Source organism: Balearica regulorum, chromosome 19 (genome assembly GCF_011004875.1).
Source record: "Balearica regulorum gibbericeps isolate bBalReg1 chromosome 19, bBalReg1.pri, whole genome shotgun sequence".
Taxonomy (NCBI): domain Eukaryota; kingdom Metazoa; phylum Chordata; class Aves; order Gruiformes; family Gruidae; genus Balearica; species Balearica regulorum.
In genome coordinates this window covers 3,126,610-3,143,245 of record NC_046202.1, presented here as the reverse complement: position 1 = coordinate 3,143,245, position 16,636 = coordinate 3,126,610, and the positions used below count along the sequence as shown (strand labels likewise).

Below are 16,636 nucleotides of genomic sequence, written 5' to 3'. Positions count from 1 at the left end.
ACTCTGCTGACAATGCAATAAAATCATTACCTGACTGATGGGTAAGAGTCAAAACCTCTTTGTATGAAGGAACAAACAAGGCTTTTCATAAACACCCACAGAGATGCACACACTTTTTTAACTGAGCAGGACTGAATTAACAGCTATGACTGAGCGTACCTGAGTACCTGAGCCCTTCAACACATTTGTTCCAGTTTAAGGGAAACGCTTGCCCTTACAGACTCAATGCAGCTGTGCAAGCAAATTTACTGTGATCAGGAACTGCTGCAAAATCCCTTCTCTAGAGGTTTTCTATTTCTGAAAGTTCAGAGCTGTTGTTCCATACAAATATCCTAACCATCCTACACCCTTTAATTTCTGCACAATTTATTAGCAGTAGAGTTCTATCCAGTTTGATTTTCAGGTATGTAACATATATGACATGCAGCATTCATCCACAGGTTACAGTATAAAAATTCAGAAAGGTGCCTGGAAATATTCAGTTACACATCTCATCTATGTTCAGGTTTTCTACATTAGTCTCCATCACTCTCTAGATATCCTCAGCCAGCCAAAAACCCGATCTAAAGCTAGTCACATCAAAGAAAGGAACACCATTCAATGTATACAGGTAATGTAAAGTTTTCAAGTCATGCCTGTAGAGTGGTCTTCTGAAATAGAGCCAGCTCATTCTGCAAGCCATTTTTTTTTTCTTCACACTACAAATTTCTGTCTCAGGCTTGGTTGGTTTGGTTGTGTCAAGAGCATGACCTTCAGCTGCAGCACCTCCTGCAGACAGGGCACTTGTAAGGTTTCTCTTCCTTCTCTGGTGCCTAATAAAGTCTCAAATGTACCCTGACTTACTAAGAGCTACCCCATCTTTGTTAAGCCCGATGCAACCAGCCTCAGTACTCCTTTGGAAGGATGGACACACAGACACACGAGTACACAAGCCTGCTTGCTACACACTGTGTATTTACTGTGTGTACAGCAGCGGTTCTTCTGCTGTATTATTATGAAATGCTTCCTGCTTTATACAGCCTTAAACTCAGGGTTGTCCCTTTAACATCTCTAACTGCCAATCTGGAATAGCATCTGGAATTGCAGTGCATTTAATCCTTCAGGGTATATTCTCTCTCTGATGCATATAACTAAAACATGTGCATGGAGGGACAAATGTCCAGTAGCTTTAGGTAACTACATTTTTACAAACTTTTCTTAAAGATTCAATTTTTAAAAAAGCAACAAAAAGCACAGAGAAGAACCTTACAGCAGAATTCTAATTCAAGTTGAGATAACCGTTATCGAAATATGCATTTTTTAAATGTATCCAAGTAATCTTTACAGATGATGCCATCCACCTTGAAAATGCTATCGCAAATTTTCATGATTGATTTTCATATATTAGTTTTTACTTTTTAAATGAAGATTTTTGCAAATGATCTTGTAAGAAAATATTGTCATTAGTATGCCATAGTTTTACAGACACGTGAAAATCATGATAAAAAATTACACAAATGTCTTACTAAATGCAACACCAACGGGGGAGAAGGAAGGAAGCTACCAAGAACGGCAGAAGAATAATGGAAGATGATAAACATGTACTTGAAATCTTTTGATAGGAAGAAGTGATGGAGTTAGATAAGAGGAGGCGCCACGCTAGTTGTATCTCTAAGCAACAGGCAATCAAACAGCCAGATAAGCATCTTCATAAAGTGCAACAGTCTCGAATGCACGGGTCATAACTGAAGAATCACTTCCTGGTTCAGCTTAGGTAGTAAAAATTTATGACCTACTTAAAAAAAAAAAAATCCTTCAAACCTAAAAACGTATTTTCCAATAAATTTGTTTTCCATGAAGTATGTAAGCCATTTAGGGCACGCCTTGGTAATAGCAGGAAATGAGAATACTTACAGTAGTGGACTGTAGCACAAAAAATGCAATGTTGTACACGAACAGCATTTAAAATAAAATCTTTAGATTCGGAGCTGAGCTTAATGTAACTTTCTGCACATCTCAAAGGTGGGAAAGAAAGGAAGGTAAGCATAAAATACTCTTCTTGCCTTCACCGGGCTCTGTTACAAGAACAGCACAAGATCTCAAAAAACAGTGTATGTTTTTTTCTTGTCTCTCCTTTACGCTGTAGCGGAATTCACACTCCTATACCATCACATATAATCTGGCATATCTACCCTAAATTCAGACCAATAATTTCTGCATGGGAAAGGACGAGGATCGGCCAATATGAAAACTGCAAATAGCTGGTAAAGTCCCTGAATCAAAAATCAATTCAAATCCAAACTGTCTGGCAGTAAAGTTAAATAAAATACTGCTATCAGCATGTCCCTAACAAAATCCATGTATTGTTTATAAGAAACTTATGAGGTGTTGTAACAAAACTGAGTCACCGCTGTACGGTAAATATATTTTCAGTGTCATAACAATGTATACAATTGACTTTGGCAATTTTAATATGGACACACATGTTAAAGGCATTACCAACAGAGATTCATCACATTCACATGAGCCATTTCTTATTAAGGCCTCATCCACACTTCAGGAAAGGTTGTTTAGCATAGAAGAGGGACAGTCCTACACGGTTCATTGTTTCTATTGTAGATGGAATGCTGCAATTTTAGAACGCGTTATGGTTACAGAATGGTTATATTTCAGAATTATTACACATCCCTGCTATAAGTAACGGCACTGCTCCGTTCATATACAAGAGGGAAAAAACCCCACCCTGGTAATGCAGCTATCTCTATCTGGATCAGCTGGTGCAGTCAGGCTGATAGCACAGAACAGCTACGCCATTAATCACCCCGAATCTGAAGCATCGGATAGACAGAAGCACTCCTATGACTGAAGCTTGTAACCTTTTAGGGGTAATAGGCACAGATGAACTAGTCCAAAAAATCGTAACTGACGCATTTATGTTTTCTTACGTATCAAACAGTTGTTTTCAAAATTACTTTGTCATGTAGTAAAACAAATAAAATTCCCTTTAAGTATCCAGCATCAGATGTTTGTCTAATCTCAAGAGGAATTAATTTAACAAGTCTTAAATATTTGAAAATGGAATTTATAATGACAATCCTCAATATCCAAAGTAAATGTAGTTATTATTGAACTCAGTTATAAACACATCTAAGAAATATCCTGTAATACCCAAATAAATTAATTTGGCAAACAATGCAATATCTTGGGACTCAGAATTTATATCAATAGCAAACAGAGTCTGGAACAGGAGCTTTTATTTTAACTCTCTTTACAACAACCTTCAGAAACCAGTTTCTGTATGTGTTACAGTCTCTTTTTACAGTTTAACCTCAATCCAATCAGCAGTCTCCAGGGACTTTCAAATCGCTAAAGATTAAAATCCTCTCTGACTTGACTGTTTGACTAATGCTGTGTGTTTAATAATTCTACTTGTGAGAGATTTTATTTGACAAAATCCTGCTGTGTGGACCCTTCAGACACTATACAGCTGTACTAGAATATAAAGCTCTGCTGTCCTTGTTTCTTTATACAGACTATACCCCACCACTGAGAAAAAAAAAGAAAACTTTAGAGTACATATATTACTATGTTGATATTAGCATAACCACTGTAGTATTAAATTTACACAGTCTTTTAGAACAGAGTAGTGAAAATGTGCCTATTACACAAACATTAGATAAACTATCCCGTTGTCTTGACTGTTCACAGAAATCAATTACATTTATGATTACATTTCAATGAAAGCTATTTTATAAATGAGATGGAACTGTCATATTCTATGCTTTAGGCATTCATTAATAAAAGCATTTCAGTGTTAGTATTTGCAAATGTTCTGCTTTTTAGTTTGGGCAATTTTTTGCATTCTATAGCTCATGTTAAACTTAATGTAAATATTGTGTTTGTATCTTACCACAATGCCATGACTTCAGATTTGAGTGGTAAGAGGGAAAAAAAAAAAAAGTCATCATTATGGTAGCTTTCAGTAAGTATTTGTGTAAGACAGCACTTACCCTATGTGCAGCGGAAAATCAGGATATCCTTTTAAGTATATGGCAATGGTTAGTAAACACGTTACCAGACAAAAAGAGACAAGATTGATGAATGCCACGAATATCAACGAAAACATGACATCAACATGTTTCTACCTGAGGTAGCATCAATCACTGTCGAAACTCCTCTGCGGTCAGAAACTGGACGTGATGAGCCTGGCATGCTAACAGGTTCTGAACGAACCGGCTGGATCCTACAAAACAAGTTATAGTTACCACCTGTGTCAAAAGCATTGCTTCTTAATTGCTGTAATTAAATCACAAACCTGAATCAGCTGAACCAATTAAACAACTATTTATTTTTAAATCAGGCAGCTGGTGAAAACTTTTGTTTTGTTTTCCTTTCCTTTGTGGAGCCAAGATCTGGATAATCCATCCAGAAGCAGACTGAGACTCTACACAAAGTGTGTATCCCCAAACTCTCAGAAAGCCTCAAAAGAATAAGCTCACTCTACCCGAACCAGTCAAAAAGCCTCTACTGCCCTCCTGAACAGCACCCCTTTCTTTGTCAGTTTAGGAGAAAAAACACATTTGTAATTGTCTATTCCTTTTGTAACATAAAACTATATTTATTTATTTTTTACATTTCTTCTTTCTTTCTGCACATGTATACATATATACAATAAAAAAATATATTTGACAGCTATATCCTTACTTGTGGGAGTAATTACAGGCAAGGAGAAATCACACATTTCAAAACCATGTAGTTTCAATCCAAGGACAATCTGCCCAGTTTTAATGGGATTAGTCATATTATCCATCTCTCTTGTCTTACTCATAGGAGTTTCAGACAGAGGCTCAAACAATCCAAGTCCATACCACAGAACTTTGGACTTCAAATCACATGCAGAGTCAGAAGCATGGAAACTTGTTAAATCTTGAGAGTTACCGGACAGGACGCAGAAACACATTGTGCAGAAAGCACTTCTACAAAATCACTAGCTATCAGTAAATATAAACCCACATTTACCTTCGCTCTCCTTCCCTCCCTTCCTGAGGCCTACCCCTTGCCCCCAATTCCAAATCAGCCAATGTCCAAAACCAGATGAATTAAATACATGAAAAAGAATCACAAGGAAGGAAGCAAAGGAAAGGAAAAAAAACCCAAAAAACAGGGAGGGGAAAAAACATTCCAAAAGTTCACTTACTGTTCCAACACACTGACCGCTTCACAGTCAGCATCTAAATCTATGGCATAAAGCTCCCACTCACATCTGAGAAAATGAATTTATTAAGCAATGCAGAAACCGTGAAAACCAAGACGTTGCTGAGCAAGGCCACCGGCCTTTGCACTGTCTTTCCCTGCCATTTGCACAAGAAGGGGCAGCAAAAAGGAATCTAAGCTGCTCGGCCTGGATGAATTTTTATTGCTGTCAAGTCTCATGCTCTTCTAAGACTTTCATCTGGACAAGCTTGATGAAAACTATTACAGGTTCTACACAGATGGCCTCATTTAAGCATGAGGCAAGTTATTCACACAACAAATTTGAAACAGCTTGGAAATTGATTTTATTTTTACCTGAGACTGTTGAGATCAAGATCATCTGTGTCAAAGTCCAGAAGAGGCTGCGGGGTATCGCTCGGACCATGCGACTGCAGCACTGAGGAACTGGATGAGATGACGGTAGTTTGGCCTGAGGGATGGATCGTTTTGAACTGGAACTGTGGGCCCATCCACAGGCGTCGATGCGGCCCAGTGTGAGTCACTATTTCGACCTGTGGGAGATGGGGAAATGCTTAACAAAAACCTGCAATATACCGAATGGTTCCTTCAATGCACTGAAACCCCAGAATCCTGCTGTTCTCACACAAAACGAGTGTGTTGTGCCATCCGTTTGGAGGAACACAAGGGAAGATTCGAAATGCCTTTGCTGGAGAGCAATGCTCTAGCCAAAGCCAAGAGCTTCTTTTGGAGCCCCGAAAGCCCTTGAACCAGAAGCTTGAGGACACCACACCCTGGTTCTGAAACTGTTCTGAAGACCAACACTCCACCCTGGCTATCATTTCACCCGACCCTGTTCGTTCCTCCCCTTGCCATCCTGAAATACACGCTATAGCCTGAACACTAAAAACCTACTCTTGTTGTGGCAACAAACAGGGGAGCACATTTCCATCTGCATCTACACAGAGCAGACAGAGGAACTGAAAAAGTCTACCTCCCCCAGATAACCTCGATCCTGACCAGGTCAATGGATGCACTTTTTAAAAGCAAGCTGTTACAGCTTTGTTACGGCTGCTTTCTAAAAGTTCACACATTCAACAGCACTGCTGCACATGTATACAGTGCAAACTGTATTTCAAATCAAAGCTCATAATTACTGTTGGCATATCTGAGGATACCACTGGCAGAGACCATCTTGCTGGAAAGCAACAGGATTTGTAACGGAGAGCGATGTGAAGTGCGCTGAGACACCCAGCAGCTCAGGTCACACTCGTTACTATGCAGATGGAACATAAATGTGTGTGCAACGCATGGAGTTTAGAAGGGCAGCTACAAACACGTATCTATTTCTTTAACCCAAACTCTGACAATTAAAACAGAAGTAAAGGTGTTTGCTTGCAATGAACAACCCCAAGTGTACTATGTAAGAGGTGTATACGAGATATGTATCTGTACGCATGGTTATGTGTAGACACACGCAGACACACAGGAGCTTCTCAGTTCCATGCCCACTTCCAAAAGGCAGAGAGAATACAGATGGTGTGTCTAACAAAAAATAATTTCAAATATTCAGATTTTCCTCCAGCAAGAGTCTAAACATGAACTTTCAAAAAATAAGGTATTTCAGTAAGTGAAGCATTCAAAATATTTTATAAATGTCTTTTCATGCTGATAACTATAAACTGGATGAGTATCAATTCTGGCAAACTCTTAAATAAGCCAACTACAGGAACGCAAACAACCGTGAAAATGTAAGATGGTAACATTGTTGGAAACATATGATCAGGTAAATCGGGCCTTGTAAATAAAAGGGTGAACAAAGCATAAGTTTTCTGTAATACAATTTTAAAAATCAAAAAGAGCCTTTAAAGATCAGAAAAAGGAAATATGAAATGAAAATATTAAGCTCAGGTGAACTCATACTTTTAAGATGACAAAAATAGACTATTAAATTCCTATCAACTTCTGCTAAAACAATGATCAGCCTCACAGCAAAAATGTAATTCAGTGAGGAAATTAATGAAAATATATTTTTGTATATATATGAAAAAGACATGTACTAGTAGCAATTCTTAACTATTTGAGAAGCAATTTTAAACCCTGGATAACGTTGTTGCAAGTTCTCTGCTAACGTGAGACAACAAATGCACAGCCTATTTAGCACTATTTCCATCTTTGTATTTATTTTAGTGTAACTCAGATTGACTATAGACGTTTGAGGCAAGTAGCTTTTATGTAGCAGTGTAAATTAGGCCACAGATAAAGTAATCTGTATATTTTAAGCTTGAAACCATCAGTGTCACAGAGCCGAGAGGTAAACAGATGCCTTTGCAATTTTACTGAGGCTACGGCCAGATGTTCCTATTCACTCTCCTGTTGTGTGCAGGACAAACATATTGTATCTACTTCACACTGACAGCACACATTACCCACTGTTCTAATTGAAAAGTTGAAGTGAAGGGCAGTGTTTTTTCACTGCATGCTGTTACTGTTGATAACAACACTTTAATTTTGAAAAACATACTTGCACTTTAGGCTTAATCTGAAGTGGCTTGCTTAGAGAATGCTAGCATCTTCGTGCTCAAAAGAGCTATCATCACCCTTTTCACTTAGCAAAAATTAAAACATTCCGGAAGCATTCTCTGAATTATCCGTGTTGCGTGACATCACTTGGGATTTTTTTTTTTCTTATATTTACCCTTCTAGAGGGATAGATGTGATGAAGCTGAAGCAGTCTTAAGTTCCTTTGACATTTTGTATCTTCCAGGAATTAGTAATTAAACCAACTCTCTTTTTCCTGAGGTTGCCCACTAAACCAGAAAGTCACCAGGAGAGTAAAATAAACCATCCAAAGAGTTCTGGAGAGGATAGGTGGAAAACTATGGGTGAAATCTTGGCCCCAATGAGCTCAGTGATAAAATTCCTGTTCACAACACTGACTGAGTAGTTTCACCATCTTTATGCTCTGACAAATTAGAGACAGCGTAAGCAAATAAGATACATCAATGTGGAGCCACATCTGAAAACTCAGGCTGGGTAAGTGGATTCACATGAATAGTTTCCCCAATGAATGGTGCTCCCAGACAGGTATGTATGGAAACCTAACTTCTCATTTTAGGAAAATGCTGTGTATGATTTATTTACCAGTGGGAGAAGCAAATCACATCCATGAATATTTCATAGTTATGCCATACACCCCAGCAACACATTTAATGCATCACTCCCATAACAACACTGTTCTTAAACCAAAGGAAACCCACCTAATTTGTCAGTTTGAATTCCATGTATCAGGTACCCTGTAATTGCTTTGGTAAATCCAGAGCATTTGTAATTCTTATTTATTTATTTAACCCTTTATTTCTTACAGGAACTAATTCTCAGTGTATTATTCATGACCTACATTCTTAAACTAAAGTTATGTTTTGAGCCGAAGAGTCAAGTATGTACTGAGTTCTTAAAGAGAAGCTTCATTGACTGAAGTAAAGCAGTAAAACTGCAAAGACTTAACCTCATATAAAAATGTTCCACCAAGCAGGATCAGTTTAAAGCACTATAGTATTTGTATCTAGCCATAACTCAGGAATTATCAGCAGGGAATGCAGTAACTGATAACCAGAAGGAGAAGGAAGTAAACCAGTTAATCTACCACTTTTACGATAAAATGCAGTAAGTATAGCACAGGTCACCACTGAAAAAGCATCGCCATTTTGCCAAGCCAGCTTCCTTTATCTATGTCTGAAAAGGCCCATGTCAGGAGAAAAAGGTAGAGAGGTAACTTTCTGTGCCAACTTAAACTTCCTGCTTCATCCTCAACTTCCCAAGATGTGACTTGTGCCAGTAATGGTGGGGGCTTTATATGGGTTTTAACATAGCTTGTATAGTTTGTATAAACCATAAAGACCACCAAATTCATACCACGTTAAGTCAGGAGTGAAGTCAGTTTTACACACAGCGATGCCCATGGCCTACAGGAAGCTTACTCTCCATTTTGAGGAAAGTTGCGAATTTTACTTCCAGTGGATGCTGTTACTGTTTCACTCCTGAACTGGAATGCCCTCAAAAGGCATACCTGTGAAAGCCACTCTTCGTCTTCTTGCCCGCTGTGGTCAGACGCTAAGCTGTCGTATGACTCATGTCGAGTGATCGGTCCAGGGCTCCCTGGTGGAACCACTGAAAAAAACCAAAATAAAAAAATCAGATTTACTGTTAAATGCTTTTAGAAAAAGCTTTTTCAGTCAGTTATCAGTACAGCAATGTATATATTTTCCTTAATCTGTGACAATACGTCGGAGCACAGAAAGACCTCAAATGTCGACATCAAAAGTCATGAAAAGATTTCTGTTCTTTGAGTTGAATGTATACGTACAGCTGCTATGATAACGCAATTGGCTCTTCCTCTTTTAACTTTAAGTACTTAATGAACATACAGACCAACCCAATACAGATGACAACCATCTGTCCTGAGGAATTTAACACTGAGAAATGCTGCTGTCAATGACGTCAGCCTTTTCTACAAACTTTTCAGAATTTGAACTATGCTAAAGCACACTGACACAAGCTATCCTGAGGCACTGGTACATGTACTGACTTTGAATGCACAATACTTCCAAGGCTTCATGAACTGAATTGTCATTTTGACATTAATATAGTTAATTTAAAGCTGGCTTCACAAACGACTTGATTTTTAGGATGTGACTTCTTTTGCAATTTGATTGGAAGTGCTTCATTATCATCTTAGTGTCACCTTTTCATTACAGTAGCAATAATATATTCCTTAGGAATCTATAACAAACCAGAGTTTGATATTTAATTTGCCACAAACACTAAATACTGAGATTATTTCACTGGACTGCAAAATATCAGAAATTCTGTATTCAAGTGTGGCATTGCATTGTAGTAATACTGTATAATAATTTTGGACAGATAAGAAAAACACTTTTTTCAGCTGCAGGTGACACCGATAACTAGAAAGATGTCTTTGTTCAAGCCGAAGGATGAATTAATCCATGGTTATTAAAAACAACAATCCAGACACAACCTCCAAACTCCCGGATGTTGGAGCATCTGCTTCCAGAGATCCGGAGCTGGATAAATTTTTGGTTTGACTCAACGTCAGATCTGTCCACAGTGCTCATCACCAAACCTTTTCTTGACAGCACCATGAAAATCTTACATTACTATAACTGCTTAAATACTTAAGTGCCTACTGTTTTCAAAAGACTGGTGCAAACAAATAACCTCAATTCACAAAGCAAAACCAAGTTAATTTTGTTCCTCTATTGACTACACATTCGTCTTCATATGGACTCACTGCAACAGAAAAACACAGGTTCTTCAGCTCAGTGGACTGCATGATACCCAAACCCACTCTTAAAGCGATTACCATATATACATACGACTGTGAGGAAAATCGGAATTTAGTGTTCAAATGCTACCACGAAAAAGAAAGAGAATTGTAGACTCATTGTTGTAAAGATTAATTTAATTAATTTCATGATTCCGGGTCCCTGAGTCATTTAAATACGTTAGCAAAGCTTACAGTCTAGCTATGTTATTTTCTATGGCGGCAGCATTACGTTGCTCAAAATAAGATTTCACGCTTGAGAAAGCTGAAAGAGTTTCGAAAAAGCAACATGCAAGCAAGCACCCCAGACAATGAGACAGGTGGGATTTTTCATTTTCTTGTACCTGCTTACTGTCAGGGGCCAGTTGGAGGCCTGGATTCAATACCAAGAAACCATACCCACTTTGAGGGAAGAGCAGACAGCACAAAAGCAAATTAAAAGAAGCAAATGCAACAATGGTATTTTTACTTTGGTAAAACAAGAGAGTTTTATGCTATAGCGTTAAGATACCAGACAATTCTAAAATTAGAACCAATATTTTTTATAATCACGTAATCTAAAAATGATGCAAAGTTTTTAAAATTGATTTTTAAAAACTTTATTATTACGGGCTTGACCTTTATGTGTCAAGTTTCCATCCACTACAAATTTTTACAGCCCTGTTGTAAACCCCTAATAATAGGAGTTTATAACGGCGAAGCAGACACAATGTAACCATAAATACAGAATGGCGCCTCTACAATATAAACAGCAGAGGGTTTTCATAAATCCATACACAATATGAAATAAAGGGATTTTCATCCTGTTTGTGTAAGTGGGTATCTGAACCCAACCTCAGCTACAGAGGCATTTCTAACACCTCCGTATCGCAGCGCAAACTTATTCTGAAACCTGCAATACACCAAATTCAGTCCAGGCCCTAACCTATTACAGAATTACTTAAAGTGCTAGATACATTAGGACATACTCTTACCAAGTGTCAAGCTTTCCCCACGAGGTATTATGCATCTGCCATATTCCTGGAAATCAATACAATTTGTGCCTGCACCTACGTGTACGTGCACACCTCAGCAACCACAGATGTTATTTCAGCATTGTGTGTTCATCAGTTCTCAAGGTAATATAGAAACTACGTTCATCTGCTTCATTACAACCGTGACAGATCTAATTCGATGACTCATGGATGTGTCTGTCTAGCCCGTATCAAACTCGTATTAAGAAAACACTGGATTACAAACAGCTGACGATTCACAGTAAATACCTGAATAGGAAACCATAAAGCCCACCCTTCTTCTTTACCGGTACAGTTTATATTTAAAACCCACAAAACAAAACCATTATTTTGACACGTTTTGCTGTTGCCCTAACCTTCCCCATATCTCCTGACTCCCCTCCAATAAATTCTACTGACTGCAGTAATGCCTGTTTCTGAGGGCACAGCTGATCAACTGCAGGCTTTCCTGTTATTGAACTCCGCTAACAAACTGTTCATGACTCTAGCAGATGTTTTTGCTTTCAAACCAACGGGAACTTTATGGACTGTTCTGAATTTTTTTTTGTTCTTTCTATCCCAGGGGCAACTACTAGAGCTGTCAAGATTAGGGAAGCTGCTATTCAGTGACTAGCTGCAAAAACACTAGCCTGGGGAGCAGCATCCATCCTGCTCCCTCACCATATTTCTCCCTTGCGTAATACTCTTACATTCCACTGGAGATTCAAGACGGCATTACAGTGAAAAAAGAAATTCAAATTTCAGAATGGTTTTGGTCCTATGCCTTTTCCTGAGGAATCACAGCTTTGCGTAGGTCTTGCAATAACACACATTTCAGAGCGCAGCATTAACTCTTTCTACCAAAAAGTGACGACATGCTGAATTCCACGAAAAAGCTCTGCCTTAGAGTTCACCAGCAGGGCAACAGTGATAAAGCCTTAGCTGAGGTCAAACCTCAGTAATTTATTTTGCTATTTAATAAAACAGCATTTATGTACCACACCTATCACAAAAGCAGGCATTTAAAGAGAGTCTGGTTTTGATAGCAGGATCCCGTAACGATGGTCCCAGCCTTACCAGAGGCAAAGCAAGCTCTACTCCCACTGCCCTTACTCGGAGCACGCGGTGTTTGGTGAGATACGACCTTGTAAGACAAGTGATCCTTGCTGGAGATCTGCCATTGCGGTACTGCTTATTACAGATATACATATGGTCTTTTTTTTTTTTTTTTTTTTTAAGTTAAAAATGGCCTTGAAGTTATAGGAACAAATATGTTCTAAAAAAATAAAACTGATTCTTTCTTCGTTTCTGAGTCACACACCTCTGGCACTGGTATCGAGTTCCAAGATGAGACTAATTTAAGCCCGGAGGGACATTTTTAGGAATTTGAGCTCAAAAGTCATGTTTTATCTTCCAGCTTAACTCTTTGAAAATCTGAATTCATGCTGGAAATTACACATCAGTGAAACTATTCTTATAGTTTCCAATTTCCAAAGAATTTCACTACAATGCAGGATAGCAAATAATAAAATTTAAATTCTTCAAAAGCTTTACAGCAAGTAGTGATTTTCCTTGCACTCCTGTAATTTCTCTTTCATGAGGAAAAACTCAGAAATGGCACACACACACCCCCAGAGACAAGGAGCAAGCAAGCCCTTGTTGCACAGAGATATTTTACTGGCAATTGCAGGTGTTTTGAACCTTCCTAAAAGAATAAATTCAATGTTTGTGTCTGAGCTATGTCAATTTTTAGCTTTTTGCTATTCTTACAGCAATATCTGAAACAAACATATATGAAATATCAGAACACAACTGAGTTTGTTTAATCCAGAAATACACAAACATGCACAAATTTGTACACTTACCTGTGGAGCAAAAAAGTACAAAGAAAATGAGTGTTAATTAAAAATTAAGGTGAGAATTAGAACATACAACTTCTGTTTATCCAGCATAACAGGACATGAGTTTCTAAAGTCTGTTTATAAATGCAAAAAACGCCATAAGGAAACATTCAAGGTCACTTTTTAAAAACCGCAGTGCTACCTATAGCAAAAATCAGAGCTTTGCCATAAATATTTGGCAAGGGGCAAAAACCATCTTTGAGCTGCTCAAAAATAATAGCAGCAACTTTAATCTCTGTCCTCCTTCAAGTGACAAGTGATCTTCATCAACTCTAAATCTGGAATATGTCCCTGTCCCTCCATCCTGACTAGCTGTACCGAACCACTCCACATTTAACTAAGGAAAACCAGAATCTCAGCAAAACCTGTTTTTCTTCATCTTCTTTCATGACTTGAACACCGTCATCTCATTTTCTACCCACAAAATCAAAGGTGCAGGTGCTTACCCATAATCTAAGGGCAAGTTTTTAAAGTTTACACCTCCCTTCTCTGCAGTTACAGTATTAATCTTACTACTATATTGAAGAAAGATTATTAAAGGCAAGGGTCCGAAAGAAACACATTACAAATTTAGTTATTCGTGTGATAATTGTTAGTGCCAGGAAAACCGCACAGAAGTGACTGTGGAGACAAAAGTTTCAACACAAGCCAAACCAAAGGCTGAAATACAGCTGAGCTGATCTTCCTCTGGAACTCCAGGATGCGATTCACACAGTTCAATGATTAAGTATGAAAAACCCCCCATTGTTCTGAAACTTTGCCATGATATTCAGTGACAAATAAAGAAAACTAACAATTTCTATTACCCTCAAATAATTTGCATAGGCATTCCTGACACGTGAGCAAGACCTGGACAAATATACATACTTGACGAATATTGGAATTAACAAACAGTGGTTTTGTTCATAGATGGGCTAATTATACAATAAATACCTAGACCTAAGACAAATCTTTATTCATTCAAACATTATAAATTGTCATCTTTCAGCAGCATAGAAGTGTTGGAACAAAGAAACACTACAGCTCAATTGTAGTGTGCGCACTTATGGTTTTAATTTGTGAACAATAAATCATTAGTTTTACTTAGTTCTGTGTACTTCTTGAACCAAAAGGTTTTAATTTTCTCATTTATATAAATAAGCTTTACACAATTCAATTTAATTGAGAGTTATATATGAAATTCCCAATGTGCTCTTCTCTAAGGGACGTATGTTTGTCCAAATTAAGAGCAAACAAAGGCATTTGCAGACTATAAAGACTATTTGTTCTGTGCTGCCTGCCATACACATGCCTGCAGACACCCAGAGAGCTTTCCTTTATTTCAAATGAATACACAACATTTATAATTTGAAGTAAGATTCTAAAATCGAGTAGAAAGAGAAACAACGTACTCTTAACTAATTCGTTAAGTCTGAAGTCTACCCTGTGTCCGTGTGTAGTCTCTAGTGATGCCCATAGCAAACAGGTATGCAGAATAAAAATTACATATCCCTTGGTTTCATACAAATCACACACTAACATCTGATTTTGATGCTTTTCTGTGGTTCCCAAATTATATCTAAAACTATCATAGGTGGTTTAGAGACCTGAGGTAATCACATGCTTGTCAACAAGCTTCAGGAGTACTTCTCTTAAAATTAAGATCCACGATTAGAATGATTTACTTCATGCTACTTCTGGAACTACTGATGCATTACTTACATCGTGTTACCCATGACAAGTAGAATGTGACAGTTCTGGTTTAGGTCTACATGCAGCCACATCAAATTCAACAGGTTCACCTTTTTTCCATCTTATACGTGTGATCTCACTTCTGTCAGAGGTCGGTTTCGGCATCCCACTGCCAGATTTGCCATGGAGTTCAAGTCCAACAACTGCTTAGCGAGTTTTACTGCATGCACGTTCCTAAATCTTCTCTTACTGCACATAGCTCTGCGCCTGCTGGCTCTACCTCTGCTCAAATTTGAAAATAAAGTGAAGACCAGATTTGCATTTCAGACAGAATGCTTACAGCCATGCTTAAAATAAACTGTTTGTAGTTTGGTGGTATGCTCTATGTATTTTTACTTGTGGCTGTATGTTACTGAACCAAGTTCTGGTTTTAATGCATTTTTCAGCTTGTAAACTTTTGCAGGAGTATGCCATGCAAATGAAAATATCCTCTTTTACCCAAAACTTCTTCCCACTCATTTTTTTTTCCTGTTAGGACCTTCTGAGATTCTTGTATGCATAAACATCATAAAATTAAGCCAACACCCCCCCCCCCCCCCCGTAAACTAGGAGTTTAGCCAGCCTATCAATTATTTCACACCACCAATTGACTTACAGATTTATTCATTCACTATTTGTATATTGCCTACAGTTTATTAGGTGCTTTATAGACCATCCATTCTCTGAATCAGCACTTTAATCTTAAAGGAACAGGTAGGTCTGTAATCAGGATATGAATTCTCCTTAGATTTTCCCAGACACCAGTCTGATAGCCAACAGCCTGGCTTTCCCGCGCCGCCCCCCCCCCCCCCCCCCAAAGGTGCTTATTAGGTGTTCAGGCTTCACCATTATTCCCGGTTGCATTGCAAGACTGGTACACGTTCACTATGTTTAACACCAGCTTCCTTTTCTAAAGTTCCCATCGGAAACCAGTCAAGCACAACGAACATTTAAAGCTGAGCAGAGCAAGAACCTGTTATTACTCACAGTACGGAGTACCTTAAGGCTGTTCAACACTTTAAATACTCAGACTGTGAGCAGACTATTGGTTCTGTACCAAAGGATAACCTATGTATTCTTTCCTGAGTTAAAGAATAATTTCAACTGCACGAACCTATGGTGAAATGCATCTGATGGCCATCTTTAAAGAATTATGGAAGAGGTAACTATTTCTATAATTCACTGACTTCAAAAGTATGTTTGACATTATTGTCGGGAAAATTATGTTAACCATGGATTACTGTTACAATCAAAGTATGTAGTGAGAAGTCAAGAGGCTTAGTAGTAAATTTTCAAAGCGGTGCGTGGGGATTTACCCGTTTGACTCCCATTAACGTCAATAGGAGTCGCGCGGCTAAATCCCTGTACACTGCTTTGAAAACTGACCCCTTCGTGTTGATGGACCCCTCTCTAAGAAGTTCCAGATGACCATATAAGAATAGTAAAGAACTGTTTCAGCATGTGCCCTTGTTCATTATTGTTGTTTGTACACATCTGAA

The 16,636-nt window shown here is 38.2% G+C and overlaps 1 protein-coding gene across 17 annotated transcripts in view; it reads right to left on the bottom strand.

Annotated features, from left to right (window-relative positions):
* The window catches only part of BCAS3 (BCAS3 microtubule associated cell migration factor), a 366,523-nt gene that overhangs the window by 189,454 nt on the left and 160,433 nt on the right, over positions 1 to 16,636 (bottom strand). For all 17 annotated transcript variants that reach the window (XR_012838343.1, XM_075771147.1, XM_075771145.1 and 14 more), the window contains 3 exons: positions 9,260 to 9,360; positions 5,548 to 5,744; positions 4,125 to 4,222 (listed from right to left, as the gene is read on the bottom strand). Coding sequence is in view for 16 of the 17 variants with exons in the window: in XM_075771147.1 (XP_075627262.1) it covers positions 4,125 to 4,222; positions 5,548 to 5,744; positions 9,260 to 9,360 (396 nt within the window). In the remaining variant the exon portion in view is untranslated. The remainder of the gene's footprint in view (positions 1 to 4,124; positions 4,223 to 5,547; positions 5,745 to 9,259; positions 9,361 to 16,636) is intronic.